Raw genomic sequence first — 23,849 nt, 5'->3', positions numbered from 1 at the left:
GAGTGAAGGCAAAAGGGCCAACAAGTGCTAAGCATCTCTGGGAACTCCTTCAAGATTGTTGGAAGACCATTTCCGGTGACTACCTCTTGAAACTCATCAAGAGAATGCAAAGAGTGTTCAAAGCAGTCATCAAAGCAAAAGGTGGCTACTTTGAAAAACCTAGAATATAAGACATAATTTCAGTTGTTTCACACTTTTTTGTTAAGTATATAATTCCACATGAGTTTTTTCATAGTTTTGATGCCTTCAGTGTGAATTTACAATTTTCATAGTCATGAACATACAGAAAAATCTTTAAATGAGAAGGTGTGTCCAAACTTTTGGTCTGTACTGTATGTTATGTTTTTGTAGATAAATAGGTCAGGTAGAAATAGCAGAAAAGTGAATTTTGGTGTATATTGTTTTGCACAAAAATGGCATCTTATGGTATTTTACACTGCTCTCGACACTTCAGAAAGGCGGCGGCCAAAGGAGACGTAAATGATCTGTGAACCAGATTTATGTAAAAAAGTCCCAACCTTGGGGTGGGAAACAAGTTATGATAAAATAATTACTTTTGTCTGCATGTAATGTTATTCTTTAAATTTAATAAAAAGATTAAAAAAAAAAAAAAAAAAAAAGTCCAAATCTTTATATATACAGGTTCTTCTCACAAAATTAGAATATCATCAAAAAGTGAATTTATTTCAGTTCTTCAATACAAAAAGTGAAACTCATATATTCTATAGAGTAATTACACACAGAGTGATCTATTTCACGTGTTTATTTCTGTTAATGTTGATGCTTATGGCTTACAGCCAATGAAAACCCAAAAGTCATTATCTCAGTAAATTAAAATAATTAACAAAAAACACCAGCAAAGGCTTCCTAAGCGTTTAAAAAGGTCCCTTAGTCTGTTTCAGTAGCTCCACAATCATGGGGAAGACTGCTGACCTGACATATGTCCAGAAGGCAGAAAAAGCAACCGGGATAACCGCAGCCTTGAAAGGATTGTTAAGACAAGACCATTAAAAAATGTGGGGGGAGATTCACAAGGAGTGGACTACTGCTGGAGTCATTGCTTCAAGAGCCAACACACACACATACACGTATCCAAGACATGGGCTACAAGTGTCGCATTCCTTGTGTCAAGCCACTCATGACCAATAGATAACGCCAGAGGCGTCTTACCTGGGCCAAGGAGAAAAAGAACTGGACTGTTGTCAGTGGTCCAAGGTGTTGTTCTCAGATGAAAGTAAATTTTGCATTTCATTTGGAAATCAAGGTCCCAGAGTCTAGAGGAAGAGTGGAGAGGCCACAATCCAAGCTGCTGGAGGTCTAGTGTGAAGTCTCCACAATCAGTGATGGTTTGGGGAGCCGTGTCATCTGCTGGTGTAGGTCCACTGTGTTTTTATTAAGACCAAAATCAGCGCACCCGTCTACCAGGACATTTTAGAGCACTTCATGCTTCCCTCTGCCGACAAGCTTTTTGGAGATGGAAATGTCATTCTATAGCAGAACTTGTCCCCTGTCCACACTGCTAAAAGTACCAATACCTGGTGTACAAACAACAGTATCACTGGGCTTGATTGGCAGCAAACTCGCCTGACCTTAACCCCATAGAGAATCTATAGAGTATTGTCAAGAGGAAGATGAGAGACACCAGACCCAACAATGCAGATGAGCTGAAGGCTGCTATCAAAGCAACCTGGGCTTCCATAACCCCTCAGCAGTGCCACAGTCTGATCGCCTCCATGTCACACCGTACTGATGCAGTAATCAATGCAAAAGGAGCCTCGACCAAGTACTGAGCGCATTTACTGAACATACATTTCATTAGGCCAACATTTCGGATTTTAAAATCATTTTTTCAAGCTGGTGTTATAAAGTATTCTAATTTACTGAGATAATGACTTGCGTTTTCATTGGCTGTAAGCCATAATCATCAACATTAACAGAAATAAACACGTGAAATATATCACTCTGTGTGTAATGTCTCTATATAATATGTGAGTTTCACTTTTTGTATTGAAGAACTGAAATAAATTAACGTTTTGATGATATTCTAATTTTGTGAAAAGCACTTTATACACTGCTCAAAAAATAAATGGAACACTTAAACAACAGAATATAACTCCAAGTAAATCAAACTTCTGTGAAATCAAACTGCCCACTTAGGGCTGTCCCACACGTCCAGATAATTCCGGTACCGGAATAAATCGGTACCGGAGTTATCCGTGTCCGTGTGCCTGGGAACTCACGGAGGCCATATGTGCGGCACACGTGTGCCGCCCGTATGGCGAGTGGGTACCACACGGAGCGTGTGGTACCCACTCTGCATGGAGCTGAAGCTGCGATTCATATCTTCCCTGCAGCAGCGTTTGCTGCAGAGAAAATATGAAGAATAGTATTTAAAATAAAGATCCATGTGTCCGCCGCCCCCCCACCCCCTGTGCGCCCCCCCGCTGGTCAGAAAATACTAACCCGCTCCCTCGCTGCTTCCTGGTCTGGCCGCGGCTTCTCCTGCATGCGGTCACGTGGGGCCGATCATTTACAGTCATGAATATGTGGCTCCACCTCCCATAGGGGCGGAGCCGACTATTCATGATTGTAAATGATCGGCCCCACGTGACCGCATACAGTAGGAGGCGCGGCCAGACCAGGAAGGAGCGAGGGAGCGGGTAAGTATTTTCTGACCAGCGGGGGGGCGCACAGGGGGTGGGGGGGCGGCGGACACCTAAATCTTTATTTTTAACACTATTCTTCATATTTTCTCTACAGCAAACGCTGCTGCAGGGAAGATATGAATACCGGCTTCAGCACCATGTGGGGGGGACAGCGCTTACTGTAGCGCTGTCTCCTGCACGCACACGGACCCCAGACGGAGAATGTCCGTGTGAGGTCCGTGTTTTACGCGGACCCATTGACTCTATTGGGTCCGTGTAAAACGTGCGCTCCCACGAACACTGACATGTCTCCGTGTTTGGCACACGGAGACACGGTCCGCAAAAAATCAATGACATCTGAACAGATGCATTGATTTTTATGGGTCTACGTGTGTCAGTGTCTCCGGTACGTGAGGAAACTGTCACCTCACGTACCGGAGCCACTGACATGTGAAACCGGCCTTAGGAAGCAACACTGATTGACAATTTCACATGCTGTTGAGCAAATGGGATAGACAACAGTTGGAAATTATTGCCAATTATCAAGACACCCTCAATAAAGGAGTGGTTCTGCAGGTGGGGACCACATCTCAGTACCAATGCTTTCTGGCTGATGTTTTGGTCACTTTTGAATGTTGGTTGTGCTTTCACACTCGTGGTAGCATGAGACGGACTCCACAACCCACACAAGTGGCTCAGGTAGTGCAGCTCATCCAGGATGGCACATCAATGCAAGCTGTGGTAAGGTGGTTTGCTGTGTCTGTCAGCGTAGTGTCCAGAGGCTGGAGGGGCTACCAGGAGACAGGACAGTACACCAGGAGAAGTGGAGAGGGCCATAGGAGGGCAACAACCCAGCAGCAGGACCGCTGCCTCAGCCTTTGTGCAAGGAGGAACTATGTCAGAGCTATGCAAAATGACCTCCAGCAGGCCACAAATGTGCATGTGTCTGCACAAACGGTTAGAAACCGACTCCATGAGGATGGTCTGAGTGCCCGACGTCCACAGATGGGGGTTGTGCTCACAGCCCAACACCGTGCAGGATGCTTGGTATTTGCCACAGAACACCAGGCTTGGCAAATTCACCACTGGCGCCCTGTGCTCTTCACAGATGAAAGCAGGTTCACACTGAGCACATGTGACAGACGTGACAGAGTCTGGAGACGCTGTGGAGAGCGATCTGCTGCCTGCAACATCCTTCAGCATGACTGGTTTGGCAGTGGGTCAGTAATGGTTACATAGTTACATAGTTATTAAGGTTGAAGGAAGACTTTAAGTCCATCTAGTTCAACCCATAGCCTAGCATGCCCTAACATGTTGATCCAGGGGAAGGCAAAAAAAACCCATGTGGTAAGAGTAAGCTCCATCATGGGGAAAAAAATTCCTTCCCGACCCCACATACGGCAATCAGTAAAAAGATAATGGTGTGGGGTGGCATTTCTTTAGAGGGCCGCACAGCCCTCCATGTGCTCGCCAGAGGTAGCCTGACTGCCGTTAGGTACCGAGATGAGATCCTGAGACCTCTTGTGAGACCATATGCTGGTGCGGCTGGCCCCGGGTTCCTCCTAATGCAGGACAATGCCAGACCTCATGTGGCTGGAGTGTGTCAGCAGTTCCTGCAAGATGAAGGCATTGAAGCTATGGACTGGCCCGCCCGTTCCCCAGACCTGAATCCGATTGAACACATCTGGGACATCATGTCTCGCACCATCCACCAACGTCACGTTGCACCACATACTGTCCAGGAGTTGGCGGATGCTTTAGTCCAGGTCTGGGAGGAGATCTCTCAGGAGACCATCCGCCGCCTCATCAGGAGCATGCCCAGGCGTTATAGGGAGATCATACAGGCACGTGGAAGCCACACACACTACTGAGCATGATTTCCTTGTTTTGAGGCATTTCCACTGAAGTTGGATCAGCCTGTAACTTCATTTTCCACTTTGATTTATTTTGAGCCTCATTCCAACTCCAGACCTCCGTGGGATATTAGTTGTGATTTACATTCTTCATTTTTAGGTTTTATTGTTCTCAACACATTCCACTATGTAATGAATACATATTTATAACTGGAATATTTCATTCAGTGATATCTAGGATGTGGGATTTTAGTGTTCCCTTTGTTTTTTACTATATATATATATATATATATATATATATATATATATATATATATATATATATATATATATATATATATATATATATATATATATATATATATATATATATATACATACACACACACACACATATATATACACACACGTGTATATATATATATATATATATATATATACACAGTGGGGCAAAAAAGTATTTAGTCAGTCAGCAATAGTGCACGTTCCACCACTTAAAAAGATGAGAGGCGTCTGTAATTTACATCATAGGTAGACCTCAACTATGGGAGACAAACTGAGAAAAAAAAATCCAGAAAATCACATTGTCTGTTTTTTTATCATTTTATTTGCATATTATGGTGGAAAATAAGTATTTGGTCAGAAACAAACAATCAAGATTTCTGGCTCTCACAGACCTGTAACTTCTTCTTTAAGAGTCTCCTCTTTCCTCCACTCATTACCTGTAGTAATGGCACCTGTTTAAACTTGTTATCAGTATAAAAAGACACCTGTGCACACCCTCAAACAGTCTGACTCCAAACTCCACTATGGTGAAGACCAAAGAGCTGTCAAAGGACACCAGAAACAAAATTGTAGCCCTGCACCAGGCTGGGAAGACTGAATCTGCAATAGCCAACCAGCTTGGAGTGAAGAAATCAACAGTGGGAGCAATAATTAGAAAATGGAAGACATTCAAGACCACTGATAATCTCCCTCGATCTGGGGCTCCACGCAAAATCCCACCCCGTGGGGTCAGAATGATCACAAGAACGGTGAGCAAAAATCCCAGAACCACGCGGGGGGACCTAGTGAATGAACTGCAGAGAGCTGGGACCAATGTAACAAGGCCTACCATAAGTAACACACTACGCCACCATGGACTCAGATCCTGCAGTGCCAGACGTGTCCCACTGCTTAAGCCAGTACATGTCCGGGACCGTCTGAAGTTTGCTAGAGAGCATTTGGATGATCCAGAGGAGTTTTGGGAGAATGTCCTATGGTCTGATAAAACCAAACTGGAACTGTTTGGTAGAAACACAACTTGTCGTGTTTGGAGGAAAAAGAATACTGAGTTGCATCCATCAAACACCATACCTACTGTAAAGCATGGTGGTGGAAACATCATGCTTTGGGGCTGTTTCTCTGCAAAGGGTCCAGGACGACTGATCCGGGTACATGAAAGAATGAATGGGGCCATGTATCGTGAGATTTTGAGTGCAAACCTCCTTCCATCAGCAAGGGCATTGAAGATGAAACGTGGCTAGGTCTTTCAACATGACAATGATCCAAAGCACACCGCCAGGGCAACGAAGGAGTGGCTTCGTAAGAAGCATTTCAAGGTCCTGGAGTGGCCTAGCCAGTCTCCAGATCTCAACCCTATAGAAAACCTTTGGAGGGAGTTGAAAGTCCGTGTTGCCAAGCGAAAAGCCAAAAACATCACTGCTCTAGAGGAGATCTGCATGGAGGAATGGGCCAACATACCAACAACAGTGTGTGGCAACCTTGTGAAGACTTACAGAAAACGTTTGACCTCTGTCATTGCCAACAAAGGATATATTACAAAGTATTGAGATGAAATTTTGTTTCTGACCAAATACTTATTTTCCACCATAATATGCAAATAAAATGATAAAAAAGCAGACAATGTGATTTTCTGGATTTTTTTTTCTCAGTTTGTCTCCCATAGTTGAGGTCTACCTATGATGTAAATTACAGACGCCTCTCATCTTTTTAAGTGGTGGAACTTGCACTATTGCTGACTGACTAAATACTTTTTTGCCCCACTGTGTATATATATATATATATATATATATATATATATATATATATATATATATATATATATATATATATATATATATATATATATATATATATATATATATATATATATATATATATATATATATATATATAATTGTCTAAGGGGTACTTCCGTCTTTCTGTCTGCAACTTCCATCACGGAAGTCGCGCGTCGCCAGCTGCCTGTCAAGGCTGCCGGGACCAATCAGCGACGGCCACAGTCCGATTAGTCCCTCCCTACTCCCCTGCAGTCAGTGCCCGGCGCCCGCATACTCCCCTCCGGTCACCGCTCACACAGGGTTAATGCTAGCGGTAACGGACCGCGTTATGCCGCGGGTAACGCACTCTGTTACCGCTGCTATTAACCCTGTGTGTCCCCAACTTTTTACTATTGATGCTGCCTATGCAGCATCAATAGTAAAAAGATGTAATGTTAAAAACAATAAAAAAAACAAAAAACCTGCTATTCTCACCCTCCGTTGTCCGACGATACGCTCCTGCCTCCCGCCATCTTCCGTTCCCAGAGATGCATTGCAAAATTACCCAGAAGACTTAGCGGTCTCGCGAGACCGCTAAGTCTTCTGGCTAATTTCGCAATGCATCCTGGGAATGGAAGATGGCGGCAGCCACGCGCGCATCGCCAGAGCTTTGGTAGATCCCGTCGGATGAGTATATAACTATTTTTTATTTTAATTATTTTTTTTTTTACAGGAATATGGTGCCCACACTGCTAAATACTGCGTGGGCTGTGTGATATACTACGGGGGCTGTGCTATATACTACATGGGCAGTGTGATATACTGCGCGGGCAGTGTGATATACTGCGCGGGCAGTGTGATATACTGCGCGGGCAGTGTGATATACTGCGCGGGCAGTGTGATATACTGCGCGGGCAGTGTGATATACTGCGCGGGCAGTGTGATATACTGCGCGGGCAGTGTGATATACTGCGCGGGCAGTGTGATATACTGCGCGGGCAGTGTGATATACTGCGCGGGCAGTGTGATATACTGCGCGGGCAGTGTGATATACTGCGCGGGCAGTGTGATATACTGCGCGGGCAGTGTGATATACTGCGCGGGCAGTGTGATATACTGCGCGGGCAGTGTGATATACTGCGCGGGCAGTGTGATATACTGCGCGGGCAGTGTGATATACTGCGCGGGCAGTGTGATATACTGCGCGGGCAGTGTGATATACTGCGCGGGCAGTGTGATATACTGCGCGGGCAGTGTGATATACTGCGCGGGCAGTGTGATATACTGCGCGGGCAGTGTGATATACTGCGCGGGCAGTGTGATATACTGCGCGGGCAGTGTGATATACTGCGCGGGCAGTGTGATATACTGCGCGGGCAGTGTGATATACTGCGCGGGCAGTGTGATATACTGCGCGGGCAGTGTGATATACTGCGCGGGCAGTGTGATATACTGCGCGGGCAGTGTGATATACTGCGCGGGCAGTGTGATATACTGCGCGGGCAGTGTGATATACTGCGCGGGCAGTGTGATATACTGCGCGGGCAGTGTGATATACTGCGCGGGCAGTGTGATATACTGCGCGGGCAGTGTGATATACTGCGCGGGCAGTGTGATATACTGCGCGGGCAGTGTGATATACTGCGCGGGCAGTGTGATATACTGCGCGGGCAGTGTGATATACTGCGCGGGCAGTGTGATATACTGCGCGGGCAGTGTGATATACTGCGCGGGCAGTGTGATATACTGCGCGGGCAGTGTGATATACTGCGCGGGCAGTGTGATATACTGCGCGGGCAGTGTGATATACTGCGCGGGCAGTGTGATATACTGCGCGGGCAGTGTGATATACTGCGCGGGCAGTGTGATATACTGCGCGGGCAGTGTGATATACTGCGCGGGCAGTGTGATATACTGCGCGGGCTGTGTGATATACTGCGCGGGCTGTGTGATATACTGCGCGGGCTGTGTGATATACTGCGCGGGCTGTGTGATATACTGCGCGGGCTGTGTGATATACTGCGCGGGCTGTGTGATATACTGCGCGGGCTGTGTGATATACTGCGCGGGCTGTGTGATATACTGCGCGGGCTGTGTGATATACTGCGCGGGCTGTGTGATATACTGCGCGGGCTGTGTGATATACTGCGCGGGCTGTGTGATATACTGCGCGGGCTGTGTGATATACTGCGCGGGCTGTGTGATATACTGCGCGGGCTGTGTGATATACTGCGCGGGCTGTGTGATATACTGCGCGGGCTGTGTGATATACTGCGCGGGCTGTGTGATATACTGCGCGGGCTGTGTGATATACTGCGCGGGCTGTGTGATATACTGCGCGGGCTGTGTGATATACTGCGCGGGCTGTGTGATATACTGCGCGGGCTGTGTGATATACTGCGCGGGCTGTGTGATATACTGCGCGGGCTGTGTGATATACTGCGCGGGCTGTGTGATATACTGCGCGGGCTGTGTGATATACTGCGCGGGCTGTGTGATATACTGCGCGGGCTGTGTGATATACTGCGCGGGCTGTGTGATATACTGCGCGGGCTGTGTGATATACTGCGCGGGCTGTGTGATATACTGCGCGGGCTGTGTGATATACTGCGCGGGCTGTGTGATATACTGCGCGGGCTGTGTGATATACTGCGCGGGCTGTGTGATATACTGCGCGGGCTGTGTGATATACTGCGCGGGCTGTGTGATATACTGCGCGGGCTGTGTGATATACTGCGCGGGCTGTGTGATATACTGCGCGGGCTGTGTGATATACTGCGCGGGCTGTGTGATATACTGCGCGGGCTGTGTGATATACTGCGCGGGCTGTGTGATATACTGCGCGGGCTGTGTGATATACTGCGCGGGCTGTGTGATATACTGCGCGGGCTGTGTGATATACTGCGCGGGCTGTGTGATATACTGCGCGGGCTGTGTGATATACTGCGCGGGCTGTGTGATATACTGCGCGGGCTGTGTGATATACTGCGCGGGCTGTGTGATATACTGCGCGGGCTGTGTGATATACTGCGCGGGCTGTGTGATATACTGCGCGGGCTGTGTGATATACTGCGCGGGCTGTGTGATATACTGCGCGGGCTGTGTGATATACTGCGCGGGCTGTGTGATATACTGCGCGGGCTGTGTGATATACTGCGCGGGCTGTGTGATATACTGCGCGGGCTGTGTGATATACTGCGCGGGCTGTGTGATATACTGCGCGGGCTGTGTGATATACTGCGCGGGCTGTGTGATATACTGCGCGGGCTGTGTGATATACTGCGCGGGCTGTGTGATATACTGCGCGGGCTGTGTGATATACTGCGCGGGCTGTGTGATATACTGCGCGGGCTGTGTGATATACTGCGCGGGCTGTGTGATATACTGCGCGGGCTGTGTGATATACTGCGCGGGCTGTGTGATATACTGCGCGGGCTGTGTGATATACTGCGCGGGCTGTGTGATATACTGCGCGGGCTGTGTGATATACTGCGCGGGCTGTGTGATATACTGCGCGGGCTGTGTGATATACTGCGCGGGCTGTGTGATATACTGCGCGGGCTGTGTGATATACTGCGCGGGCTGTGTGATATACTGCGCGGGCTGTGTGATATACTGCGCGGGCTGTGTGATATACTGCGCGGGCTGTGTGATATACTGCGCGGGCTGTGTGATATACTGCGCGGGCTGTGTGATATACTGCGCGGGCTGTGTGATATACTGCGCGGGCTGTGTGATATACTGCGCGGGCTGTGTGATATACTGCGCGGGCTGTGTGATATACTGCGCGGGCTGTGTGATATACTGCGCGGGCTGTGTGATATACTGCGCGGGCTGTGTGATATACTGCGCGGGCTGTGTGATATACTGCGCGGGCTGTGTTATATACTGCGTGCCGTGTTATATACTACGTGGCCTGTCTTATATACTGCGTGGCCTGTCTTATATACTACGTCGCCTGTGTTATATACTGTGTGGCTGCTATATACTGCGTGGGCTGTGTTATATACTGTGTGGCCTTTATTAACGCATCGGGTATTCTAGAATATGTATGTATGTACATAGCAGCCACATAGTATACAGCACAGGCCACGTAGTATTTCTCTGCCATATACTACATGGCTCCTATATACTACGTGGCCTGTGCTATATACTATGTGGCTGCTATATACATACATATTCTAGAATACCCGATATATATATATATAACAAATCTGGCGTGGATGTGGCCACAAGACAAGGTGACTGTAGATAAATAGACAATGACAGAGATGGATCCATAGATGTGAGACAGATCCAGGTTCTCTCCCCAGAGTTGGGCAGCGCCCTGCACACACCCCGGGGTCTGTCCTCTAGTTTGCCGCCCACAGCGCCGAGCATGGGGCGAATTCTATTATATAACAGTCGGAGAATCGGAAAAATGATAGAAACAATTGTAATCTCCTCCTCCTGTTCCCTGTGTGAACAGAGAGGAGGAGAAATAAAAGAGGAGGAGAAATAGAAGAGGAGGAGAGCAGGGCGGCCTGAGAGCAACCACAACACAGAGCAGAGTGTGAACAGGAGAGCAGAACCTCAGCGAGAGCAACACAGACAGCAGGTAACTAACTTTTCCTACATGTGTACAGATAGATAATAGAGACAGACAGGCAGATTCTGTTGTCACCAGCAGAGTTTGTAGAATCTTTAGGATTTCACTTTTCCATTTTCTTCTGTGATGAATCTTATTAAGGAGAAATACTCTGTCCAGAAGAGACACCAGGGAGAGCTGACATTAGAACAGAGAGGGCAGGCACAAGTGTGACTAGACAGGTAGTCAGAGACGGAAAGGAGGTCAGAAAAACAGCTTTATGATCAGAAAACTGGGTAACCAGAGACACAGCAGGGTGGTCAGAGGTGCAGGCGGGAGGGTCAGTGGTACAGCTGTGTGGTCAGCGACACAGTTGGGTGGTCAGAGACACAGTTGGGTGGTCAGAGGTGCAGGCGGGAGGGTCAGAGACACAGTTGAATGGTCAGAGACACAGTTGGGTGGTCAGAGACACAGTTGAATGGTCAGAGACACAGTTGGGTGGTCAGAGACACAGTTGAATGGTCAGAGACAGTTGGGTGGTCAGAGACAGTTGGGTGGTCAGAGACAGTTGAATGGTCAGAGACACAGTTGGGTGGTCAGAGACACAGTTGGGTGGTCAGAGACACAGTTGAATGGTCAGAGACACAGCTGGGTGGTCAGAGACACAGCTGGGTGGTCAGAGACACAGCTGGGTGGTCAGAGGTGCAGGCGGGAGGGTCTGAGAATCTCGGTGCTGGCTTGGGCTGTGAAGGAGCCCCCTGTGACACTGGCTCTTGAGTCTGCTGATGTCCCCCCGGCTCCATATAATAATCTGGGAGGGTTGTTGGATGGTGAGGAGGAGCTGCTCCTGTCTGTACAGAGATTCAGGTGTCTGGTACCAACTAGTGCTGCTCATGTGTAGAGGTAGAGCCCCCTGCACAGCGGCCCACAGGGGCCCTCTCCTCTCTGTCCCCTGTGGACCAGTCCAGACCAATGTGGCGTCAGACACGTGGTGGGGAGAGGCTCTGTACTTGCAGTCAGATGGGAGGTGAGGACAGGGCGAGTGTCGGCTGTAAACACGCTGTTCCCCACGTGCGGTGAGTGTACGGGAGGAGCCGGCACAGAGCGTACAGTACAGCAGCGTGACTCACACCACCCTGCAGCGGGAGCGCCGGACTCTGTGTGCTGTACATCTGGGGGCGGAGCCTGCGCACTGTACACAGACGGGCTGCCAGAGCAAGCGGGGCCACTGGGGACTATACACCCGTCACTGTACATTATAGCCTATATACCGCACTATACACAAGAACCCGGCCCTATATACCGCATGATGCACAAGAACCCGGCCCTATATACCGCACTATACACAAGAACCCGGCCCTATATACCGCACTATGCACAACCCGGCCCTATATACCGCACTATACACAAGAGAACCCGGCCCTATATACCGCACTGTACACAAGAACCCGGCCCTATATACCGCACTATACACAAGAACCCGGCCCTATATACCGCACTATACACAAGAACCCGGCCCTATATACCGCACTATACACAAGAACCCGGCCCTATATACCGCATGATGCACAAGAACCCGGCCCTATATACCGCACTATACACAAGAACCCGGCCCTATATACCGCACTATGCACAACCCGGCCCTATATACCGCACTATGCACAAGAGAACCCGGCCCTATATACCGCACTGTACACAAGAACCCGGCCCTATATACCGCACTATACACAAGAACCCGGCCCTATATACCGCACTGTACACAAGAACCCGGCCCTATATACCGCACTATACACAAGAACCCGGCCCTATATACCGCACTGTACACAAGAACCCGGCCCTATATACCGCACTATACACAAGAACCCGGCCCTATATACCGCACTATACACAAGAACCCGGCCCTATATACCGCACTATACACAAGAACCCGGCCCTATATACCGCACTGTACACAAGAACCCGGCCCTATATACCGCACTGTACACAAGAACCCGGCCCTATATACCGCACTATACACAAGAACCCGGCCCTATATACCGCACTATGCACAACCCGGCCCTATATACCGCACTATACACAAGAGAACCCGGCCCTATATACCGCACTGTACACAAGAACCCGGCCCTATATACCGCACTGTACACAAGAACCCGGCCCTATATACCGCACTATACACAAGAACCCGGCCCTATATACCGCACTATACACAAGAACCCGGCCCTATATACCGCACTGTACACAAGAACCCGGCCCTATATACCGCACTATACACAAGAACCCGGCCCTATATACCGCACTATACACAAGAACCCGGCCCTATATACCGCACTGTACACAAGAACCCGGCCCTATATACCGCACTATACACAAGAACCCGGCCCTATATACCGCACTGTACACAAGAACCCGGCCCTATATACCGCACTGTACACAACTCGGCCCTATGTACCGCACTATACACAAGAACCCGGCCCTATGTACCGCACTTTACACAAGAACCCGGCCCTATATACCGCACTATACACAAGAACCCGGCCCTATATACCGCACTGTACACAAGAACCCGGCCCTATATACCGCACTGTACACAAGAACCCGGCCCTATATACCGCACTGTACACAAGAACCCGACCCTATATACCGCACTGTACACAAGAACCCGGCCCTATATACCGCACTATACACAACTCGGCCCTATGTACCGCACTATACACAAGAACCCGGCCCTATATACCGCACTGTACACAAGAACCCGGCCCTATATACCGCACTGTACACAAGAACCCGACCCTATATACCGCACTGTACACAAGAACCCGGCCCTATATACCGCACTATACACAACTCGGCCCTATGTACCGCACTATACACAAGAACCCGGCCCTATATACCGCACTATACACAAGAACCTGGCCCTATATACCGCACTGTACACAAGAACCCGGCCCTATATACCGCACTGTACACAAGAACCCGGCCCTATATACCGCACTGTACACAAGAACCCGGCCCTATATACCGCACTGTACACAAGAACCCGGCCCTATATACCGCACTGTACACAAGAACCCGACCCTATATACCGCACTGTACACAAGAACCCGGCCCTATATACCGCACTATACACAACTCGGCCCTATGTACCGCACTATACACAAGAACCCGGCCCTATATACCGCACTGTACACAAGAACCCGGCCCTATATACCGCACTGTACACAAGAACCCGACCCTATATACCGCACTGTACACAAGAACCCGGCCCTATATACCGCACTATACACAACCCGGCCCTATATACCGCACTATACACAACCCGGCCCTATATACCGCACTATACACAACCCGGCCCTATATACCGCACTATACACAACCCGGCCCTATGTACCGCACTATACACAAGAACCCGGCCCTATATACCGCACTATACACAACACTGCCCTATATACCGCAGTATACACTGGGTTATATACACGCTGACCAGTGATTGATGTTTCTCTCTCTCATGGTGCATGGGTCCAATTTCCCTGCAGCGCCCCCACATGACAGATTGCAGTAATAATAATAATAATTTGTATTTATATAGCGCCAACATATTTCGCAGCGCTTTACAATTAAGTGGGGACATGTACAGACAAATTCAATACAAGTTAAGACAATTTAATTACAGTCAGGTCCTCTAGTGATGGTGGGCTCCTGCTGATAGCGGATGGCCGGGTGCTGGGGTATACGAGTCCGGACCCCCTGCTCCCCTCATGTAATGACGCAGTCTCTCCTCCACTCTGCAGATATGAAGTCTCCTCCACCAGACGCCGGACCTCCTAATCCCGGGGAACAGCAGAGTGCGGAGGCCGAGATGCCACCGGTCACAAAAGAGCAGTCAGTGAGCGAGACCGAGAAGGATTCTGGGTACTCCGGTGAGCGCCATTTATCCACCATACGACCCTCCGCTCCTGCGTACTACAACCCTCAGCATCTCCTTGGTGCACGACTGTGGTTACATTCTCAGCTTTGTGATAACTCCCATCTATTCCCCCCCCCCCCCCCGACGCCGACATTACCTCATGGTCCCAATAGCGCCGTGCTGGGGTCTGTGTGACACAGTCTCAGCCGTGGAGCCCAAACCTAATGTGAACACGACCGTAGAGCCACTCACCTACCTGACAGGACCCTGTGGACCATGCTGGTTCCTCAAACACCTCTGTTGTAAAAATGGATTAATCCACTTACAGCAACCAATCAGAGCACAGCTCTCATCTACTGCTCTCGGACAATGAAAGCTGCACTCTGATCATCAAGGCATAGCAACCAATCAGTCAGTTTACAACAGTCTTCAGGGTCCGCACAGATCACAATATCTGACCCCAGACAGCAATGTCGTCCATACTTGGCCTCCCGGGCGCTGCTCTCAGCGTATTCTCCCACTGTGGAGCTAACAATTTATGGAATTTTCCAGGCATTTATGGTGGTCCGCCTTTGTTACCCATAGCAACCAGAGCGCAGCTTTCATTTCTGAAACTGCTGTGGTAAAGTGAAAGCTGCGCAGTAATTGGTTGCTACAGGCAACAAAGGGTACCGTCACACAATGCAATTTTGATCGCTACGACGGCACGATCCGTGACGTCGCAGCGTCGTATGATTATCGCTCCAGCGTCGTAGACTGCGGTCACACGTTGCAATCACGGCGCTGGAGCGATGCCGAAGTCCCCGGGTAACCAGGGTAAACATCGGGTTACTAAGCGCAGGGCCGCGCTTAGTAACCCGATGTTTACCCTGGTTACCAGCGTAAACGTAAAAAAAACAAACAGTACATACTTACATTCCGGTGTCTGTCCTCCGGCGTCTCAGCTTCTCTGCACTGTGTAAGCGCCATAGCCGGAAAGCAGAGCGGTGACGTCAGACGTCACCGCTGTGCTCGCTTTCTGGCTGGCCGGCGCTCACAGTGCAGAGAAGCTGAGACGCCGGGGACAGACACCGGAATGTGAGTATGTGCTGTTTGTTTTTTTTACGTTTACGCTGGTAACCAGGGTAAACATCGGGTTACTAAGCGCGGCCCTGCGCTTAGTTACCCGATGTTTACCCTGGTTACAAGTGAACGCATCGCTGGATCGGTGTCACACACAACGATCCAGCGATGTCAGCGGGAGATCCAGCGACGAAAGAAAGTTCCATACGATCTGCTACGACGTACGATTCTCAGCAGGATCCCTGATCGCTGCTGCGTGTCAGACACTGCGATATCGTATGGATATCGCTGGAACGTCACGAATCGTACCGTCGTAGCAATCAAAGTGTGACTGTGTGACGGTACCCAAAGACCATTCTGATAAAGCTGGCGGTCACGACCACTGCAGGCATAATCTCTGCAGTCGTGGGAGGGTCAGCAGAGTCCACTGCCAGATTACAGGTGAACCTACCCACCCCGGGGCAGAGACATAGCTCCGCCCACACAATGCTCCGCCCACACTGTCCCGCCATCCTGGTCCCGCCTCTGTACAGAGGTGTGAGGGAGTATGGATCCGGCCCGCTGCCCCGCCAGGGACTGACTGATGTTCTCTTCACAGACAGCAGCTCGGAAAGCATCAGCTCAGAGGACACGCCGCCATCAACAAGGGCCAGCGTGACGGCCGCCACCCCACCAACACAGCCGGCGTATACTCCTATATACATCCTACAGAACGTCGTCCTCAAACAGGTGAGGAAGAGAAAAACAAGATGTGTGTCCGACAAAATGTTTGATTCCACAATTCTGTAAACTTTGTATAATTACTGATTGTTAATGACTCTCTGTAATATACGCCACTTTCTTATTGTGCTTCATCCTCTCTCATGTGTCGTTATAACTGGAGATGAGCGAATATTTCAATATTCAGTTCGGATTATGATCGCTGTACTTGCAATATTCGCCCAACACCATTGGAGCTAATAGGAGTACTAAGGAGCGAATATGTTCAGAAACGATCAAACAAATTTGCCACCAATATGGTACGAATATGGCAAATTTGGAATCGGCGATCATTTTCCGAACATATTTTCTCATCTCTAGTTATAACCTTGTAGATCATGCTCCTTTAGAAGCTGATTTGAGCTGCTGCTCCAGCAAGAATCATAGGCAAACATTATTTCCAGCTTCTCTGTTCCCCTCCGCCAAACTCATCTCCCTCGCCCATACTCCCCTCCATCCTCTCCTGTGCTCAGACAGCGGATAGTTGACTAGGGTTTCTTGCTGGATAGCAGGTCAAAGCAGCTTCAAAAGGAGCATGAAGTAGGAGGTTATATCGACACATGAGAGAAGAAAGCAAAATAAGACAATGGAATATATTAAAAATATTCATAACTTTACAAAGGATGATCAATAATTAATAAAGGTTGTAGTTACTCTTTAAAAGAAGGTTTTCCTGGATGAAAGGGTAGGATCCTCTCCAGTACAAGCACCTGGAACCAATCCTATCCACCCGGACCAGCGGTGGCACCTCCCTACCCCCTGCAGTCACTGCTATAAGCCCCCATTTCTGATGTACCCCTTCAGGGGTCTTCATCAGCTGCAGTTTCCATGCGCGAGTGACAACTCCGTTCTGACGCTACGTTTCTTGTAGTCACACCCCGTTCTCTGCCCACATCACATTGAGATACGTTCATTTATCATCTAGTTGCCTCAGTGCTGCCGCCCTGGTGGCGAATCTGCTCCTCATGGTCATGTCTGGTAACTTTTCTCTATTTCTCCTTCTAGCCTCGCCTTGTGCTTCTCCAGGCTCCTGTCAGACGCCATCGTAAAAGAGCTTCCCCTTCCTCCTCCTACCTGCCCATCCTGCGCTCTTATCCCAAGATTGCACCACGTCTACCTCCTCCTCCCCCAAGTTCGGCTTCTGATCCTCCCATAGACACAGCCCTCGCTCCTCCTCAGCCCAAGCAGGCGGCACCGCAGATCCTGGAGGTCTCCCTGCGCTCGCTAGCCTTGCTGCGCCGGACACGAGAGACTCAGAGGTCAATCCGAGAACTGAAGGCTCACACTAGACTCTATGAGAGAGCGCTACAGGGCGAGGAGGGCGGCTGGGAGCGGCTGCGGAGGGCGATGGAAAGGAGCGGAGGCTACAGAGAAATTCCACCCGCCGCCCCCGACTCAGGCACAACGGAAGAAGTGATGAACACGACTGAGGCTTCCAGTGCGACCAAAGACAACGACTCTGAGTCAGCAGAATTGACCGAGGAAGAAGAGAAAGTGACATCACCGGAGGAAGCCATGACATCAGAAGCAGCGCCACCTGCCTGTGATCTGGGGGGCGCAGTATGACCGCAGTGGACAAACCCTCCCCTCTGACCTTTGTACATTTCCATTTTTATAGCATAAAACTTTTTATTGTCGGTTTCTCTGGGACGTGACGACGTTATGATCTGTATCTGCTTTATTTCATCAGAGCGTGATTTTATCTACCACTTGTCTGATTGGTTCTTTGCCCCCATGTGATCCCTTCAGCTCTAAAAGGACACTATCTACACCTAGTGGCCAGTGATGGTAACACAGGCTGCATCGCACAGGTGTTTATTAAATTCGAAGGTCCCCATACAAAAAAATCCCACGATCCAAGTCCAGAGTTCAGGCGTCAGCCACCACCTCCTCCTGCTTCCGTTTCTTTGCTCTTTTCTTTTTCTTGGTGCTTCCTAATAACTGGGAGTCTTCTCTATTCACCTCACTAACGTTCGGGGCAATAGCACCAAATGGACTAAACCGCTGTTTCAGTCCCTGTGGGAGGGATAATGGCGGCCGGTCAGGAACACTGTGCAGGGCTGTGTGGTCTCCGTGGGCCTCTGACAAAGTGATGACACCTTGTAATGGAGAAGCGGCCTGGAGCTTGTCCTTCGGGAGCCCTGAAGGCTGCAGAAAGGCGCACAGTGGCAGCGCAGGGCCCGGCGTGGACACCATGTGGTAATACTTCTTCACGCCGCCATCTTTGATCCTCTGCATCTTGTAGCCGGATAATGGGAAACGATGAGAGTTAAAGCTGATGACAAGAAGAGAGATGACGTTACTCCCATCCCCTCGTCCATTACTGCACAGACCCCTCCACCAATGTATCTGTGATAATACAGCGCAAAGGTGGTGGCGCTGGGAGAATCAGACCTGAAAACTAGCAGAACAGTGAGTGCAGCTCTGGAGTACAGGCTGGAATGGTAAATGTGATGCCTCCTGCTCTAGAAGACATTGAGGCCTCGTCCAGTGCAGCCGGGAGCCCCCTGTATCCAGAGCTCATGTATTAGGATCAGTCTCCAATTCTCTGGACACATGTCTGAGCCTGCAGGACTCGCTGTGGACATAATCCCAGATACAAGTGCTGGGCCGTTCTCCACACTGGACGCTCCTGAATAAACTGCTCTAAGTAGCACTACAGCCCCCATTATACATCTGCCCAGATAAATAGACTGTGCCCCCTCTCATTACTTAGTTCCAGGTTTATAGTTACATCCATTACACACAAGCACCTATAATCCAGTGCAGTAATCAGAAACTGACAGCAAGGATGGAAATCACACATGTGGTCAAATGACTGACCACCAACACGGGGAATACAGTGGGCTCATGACAGACAGTAGGCAAAGGGGGTGCAGATATTTCTTCCGAGACTGGACGGCCCCTTTAATCACAACCCCTTCAATATTGCAGCACAGCTTCTCACTCAAATTCATCACCTACTCATAAGTGTAGCACAAATTCCCAGACCCCTCAAAATCCTGGAGACTTTCCTACAGAGTGAAGGATGGGGCCAACAGCCCGACCCCGTGGACGCTAACAGCATGGAGTCAGCCCGTACCCCAGGGGTAATAAAATGTATAATCACTGCACTCGTACAGAAGGTGGTAGTATCGTTGCGGTAGATAAATATGAGGGTGTATACATACAATCATTGGTATTTGGTTTTGAAAAAAGGACACGTCCGTGTTTAAATGGAGGAGTTACAGTGCTGGTCGGCGTTGGTGATACAGTGGAAATGCTGAGATCTATATATCCAGGCAAGGAGGATTTATAGCCAAAAGAGGGTTTGGAAACAAGTCTGTTGGTGGCGCAGCTGTGCCTGCAGATCAGGCAGTTCCCCTGGAGTTGCTGTAGGAGCCACTGTTGGTGGCTAAGTGGGAGATGCTGACACAGACGTGTCTGAGCAGAAGGAGCAGGTCTGTGTCAGCATCTCCAACGCTGACCAGCGCAGTAACTCCATTTAAACACAGACGTGTCCTTTTTTCAAAACCAAATACCAATGATTGTATGTATACACCCTCATATTTATCTACGTCAACAATACTACATGTTCAAATTCTAGAAAAGAACCTACGAAAGGCGACATTGTGATCAAGGGCACTGATTGGCCGAAACGTTAATTTTTTCCTGTCGCCTCACTTTTCACCAATAAATTATCCACTTGAAGCAAACCTTCTCCTGTACGAGTGCAGTGATTATATATTTTATTATCGATAGGACTACTGGCTCCGTTCACTTGCACCGTTACCTCCACAGAAGTCTAGTGCTAGCCTTTTTCTACGTACCCCTGGGGAGGCGGGGGGCTCAAGAGCCCAGAATAAGCCCACCCCTTGGAAGGCTGGGGGCCCAAGAGCCCAGAGTCAGCACGCCCCCTTGAGAAGAGGGGGGGGGGGGCTGGACCAAGAGCTCAGAATCAGCCCACCCCTTGGAAGGCTGGGGGACCAAGAGCTCAGTCATCCCACCCCCTGAGGAAGCGGGGGGGGGGGGGGGGGGACCAAGAGCCCAGTCATCCCACCCCCAGAGGAAGCGGGGGGGGGGGGGGACCAAGAGCCCAGTCATCCCACCCCCAGAGGAGGCGGGGGGACCAAGAGCCCAGTCATCCCACCCCCTGAGGAGGCGGGGGGGGGGGACCAAGAGCCCAGAGTCAGCACACCCCCTGAGGAGGCGGGGGGGACCAAGAGCCCAGAGTCAGCCCACCCCTTGGGGAAGTGGGGGCCCAAGAGCCCAGAGTCAGCACACCCCCTGAGGAGGCGGGGGGACCAAGAGCTCAGAGTCATCCCACCCCCTGAGGAGGCGGGGGGGACCAAGAGCCCAGTCATCCCACCCCCTGAGGAGGCGGGGGGGGGGGGACCAAGAGCCCAGAGTCAGCACACCCCCTGAGGAGGCGGGGGGGGGGGGGACCAAAAGCCCAGAGTCAGCACACCCCCTGAGGAGGCGGGGGTAGACCAAGAGCTCAGTCAGCCCACCCCTTATGGAGGTGGGGAACCAAGAGCCCAGAGTCCGCCCACCCCTTAGGGAGGTGGGGGACCAAGAGCCCAGAGTCAGCCCACCCCCTGGGAAGGCGGGGGGGACCAAGAGCTCAGAGTCAGCCCACCCCCTGAGGAGGCAGGGGGGACCAAGAGCTCAGAGTCAGCCCACCCCCTGGGGAGGCGTGGGGGGACCTAGAGCTCAGAGTCAGCCCACCCCTTAGGGAGGTGGGGGACCAAGAGCTCAGAGTCAGCCCACCCCTTGGGGAGGTGGGGGACCAAGAGCTCAGAGTCAGCCCACCCCTTGGGGAGGTGGGGGACCAAGAGCTCAGAGTCAGCCCACCCCCTGGGGAGGTGGGGGACCAAGAGACCAGAGTCAGCCCACCCCCTAGGGAGGCCAAGGAGCCCAGAGTCAGCCCACTCCCTGGGGAGCCAACAGCTCGAAGTCAGCCATACCCCCTGGGAGGCGGGGGGCAACAGCTTATAGTTAGATTGACCCCCGGGGAGGCAGGGTCAACAACAGCCAGGAGTCAGTCCGACCCCCGGAGAGGCAGGGGGACCCAACAGGCCAAAGCCCAACCCCCTCAGCAAAATTTTCATAAAGCTCCAATGTGGATTTCGTCAGCTCAGTAATGTCCTGAGTGTTTTCCTGTTCCACAATGTCATTATTTGTGGCGGCCGCAGGTTCTTTGTTGTGATGACGGAGCGCCTCCTACTGGTGTGACGGTCACTTTTGCTCCATAGCGCCCCCATGGCGGTCTCTGGATACAAGAAGCGCACCCTGCAGCTGCCTCACGTGTTGGGGGGGGACACTTACTTTCTGCAGACAGACCCATCACCCTCAGGCATCATCGCTCCTCTCACCTCTCCGGAGAAAAGTCTGCAGGCGCCTTAATCAGCCAAAGCTCCATATCTGGGTCAGAGGTCGCCGAACCGTCACATTCCGCCACAGGGACAAAACTCTGCGGACACCGGAAGCCGCCACCTGAGGGACAGAACACCGTCAGTCACACAACATCCCAACTACGACCTCCAACATCAGCCCAAAGAGCCATACACCCCAGAAGCCGCATCAGTCATCATTACAATCACCAGCTTCAGCACACGGAGCCTGCACTCTGTGACTGACGATCCCCGTCACATGTAGCACGGGCGCCGCCATCTTACCCTCCATCACTCGGAACTACTGGCGGATGACGTCATATCCGTGCGACACAGGAGAAAACAGTGCAGTGATCGGGAAAATATGCGCGCCAGCGCCACCTGCCGGACACAGATGTAACATAATGTAATGCTCGGTATAACCCAGGTACCAGCGCCACCTGCCGGACACAGATGTAACATATTGTAATGATCGGTGTAAATCGGTTACCCGGGTACTAGCGCCATCTGCTGCTTACAAAAGGTAATACAGTGTAATAAGCAGTATAAGTTAGGTATCAGCGCCACCTGCCGGACACAGATGTAACAGTGTAATGATCGGTATAACCCAGGTCCTAGTGCCACCTGCCGGACACAGATGTAACACAGTGTAATGATCGGTATAACACGGGTACTAGCGCCACCTGCTGGACATAGGAGGTAACACTGTAATAAACGGCATAACCCAGGTACTAGCGCCACCTGCTGGACACAGATGTAACACAGTGTAATGATCGGTATAACCCAGGTACTAGCGCCACCTGCCGGACACGGATGTACCGGTGTAATGATCGATATAACTCAGGTACTAGCGCCACCTGCGGGACACAAGCGGTAACACTGTAATAAAAGGTATAACCCAGGTACTAGCGCCACCTGCCGGACACAGATGTAACACAGTGTAATGATCGGTATAACCCAGGTACTAGCGCCACCTGCCGGACACAGATGTAACACAGTGTAATGATCGGTATAACGTAGGTACCAGCGCCACCTGCTGGACACAAGAGGCAACACAGTGTAATGATCGGCATAACCCAGGTACCAGCGCCACCTGCTGGACACAAGAGGTAACACAGCGTAATGATCGGTATAACCCAGGTACCAGCGCCACCTGCTGGACACAAGAGGTAACAGTGTAATGATCGGTAGTAAAAGTTAGAAGTTCTGATTACTTCAGTTACACATACAGGGCTCTCAGCTGCAGTTTCCTCTCCCTGCCAACACAAGACTGGAATTCTAAGCCACCCTTCCTCCCTCCCCTCTGCTATATAGTTGTAATCTGAGACCAGCGTGCCAGCTCCACTGAGGAATTTTTATGGCTTTGTGCTGCGAAAGCTAGTCCTCTCCCTAAACCCCTCATCCCTCCTCCCGCCTGATACCAGCTATAACTGGTACAGCAAATTTCAAACCGCATGGGACTCTTTTGTTCTTGAAAAGTTATGTACAAGGGCACCGATCAGGGATAGCGATATAAAAGTTACATATTCTGTATGTCCACCGAGAAATCTATAACTCACTGAAATCGCTAGGATCTAAGTCAACAAAATCCAAGGAATGGATTTCTCCGTAAGCGGGTCATATATCTACGCTGTGTTTATACTTA

General features: G+C 50.3%; 2 protein-coding genes across 7 annotated transcripts in view; one reads left to right on the top strand and one right to left on the bottom strand.

The window, feature by feature from the left end:
* The window catches only part of LOC143806226 (uncharacterized), a 28,430-nt gene extending 9,892 nt beyond the window's left edge, over positions 1–18,538 (top strand). The window contains exons 1-4 of one of the 3 annotated variants that reach the window (XM_077286383.1): positions 11,009–11,137; positions 14,896–15,024; positions 16,672–16,802; positions 17,838–18,538. In XM_077286383.1, coding sequence (XP_077142498.1) covers positions 14,898–15,024; positions 16,672–16,802; positions 17,838–18,398 — 819 coding nt within the window. In that variant the 5' untranslated portion in view covers positions 11,009–11,137; positions 14,896–14,897 and the 3' untranslated portion in view covers positions 18,399–18,538. Of the gene's footprint in view, positions 1–11,008; positions 11,138–11,919; positions 11,975–14,895; positions 15,025–16,671; positions 16,803–17,837 lie in introns of those variants that run through there. The other 2 variants (XM_077286381.1, XM_077286382.1) reach the window with 2 other exon arrangements.
* Positions 18,539–18,562: 24 nt separating this feature from the next.
* Positions 18,563–22,826, bottom strand: POLR1G (RNA polymerase I subunit G). Of its 4 annotated transcripts, XM_077286385.1 has the most exons (4): positions 22,695–22,826; positions 22,415–22,585; positions 22,187–22,307; positions 18,563–19,107 (listed from the first exon to the last, which is right to left on the bottom strand). In XM_077286385.1, exons 2-4 carry the CDS (start codon positions 22,494–22,496, stop codon positions 18,702–18,704), a joined length of 609 nt encoding a protein of 202 aa, XP_077142500.1. In that variant the 5' UTR covers positions 22,497–22,585; positions 22,695–22,826; the 3' UTR covers positions 18,563–18,701. The 4 variants fall into 4 exon arrangements, with proteins under 4 accessions (XP_077142500.1, XP_077142499.1, XP_077142501.1 ...); XM_077286384.1 differs by lacking the exon at positions 22,695–22,826 and having other exon boundaries at positions 22,415–22,656; XM_077286386.1 differs by lacking the exon at positions 22,695–22,826 and having other exon boundaries at positions 22,380–22,453.
* Between the last annotated feature and the right edge of the window lie 1,023 nt (positions 22,827–23,849).

The sequence above is a fragment of the Ranitomeya variabilis genome, chromosome 2 (assembly GCF_051348905.1).
Source record: "Ranitomeya variabilis isolate aRanVar5 chromosome 2, aRanVar5.hap1, whole genome shotgun sequence".
Taxonomy (NCBI): Eukaryota; Metazoa; Chordata; class Amphibia; order Anura; family Dendrobatidae; genus Ranitomeya; species Ranitomeya variabilis.
This window is presented reverse-complemented; position numbering and strand designations above follow the sequence as displayed.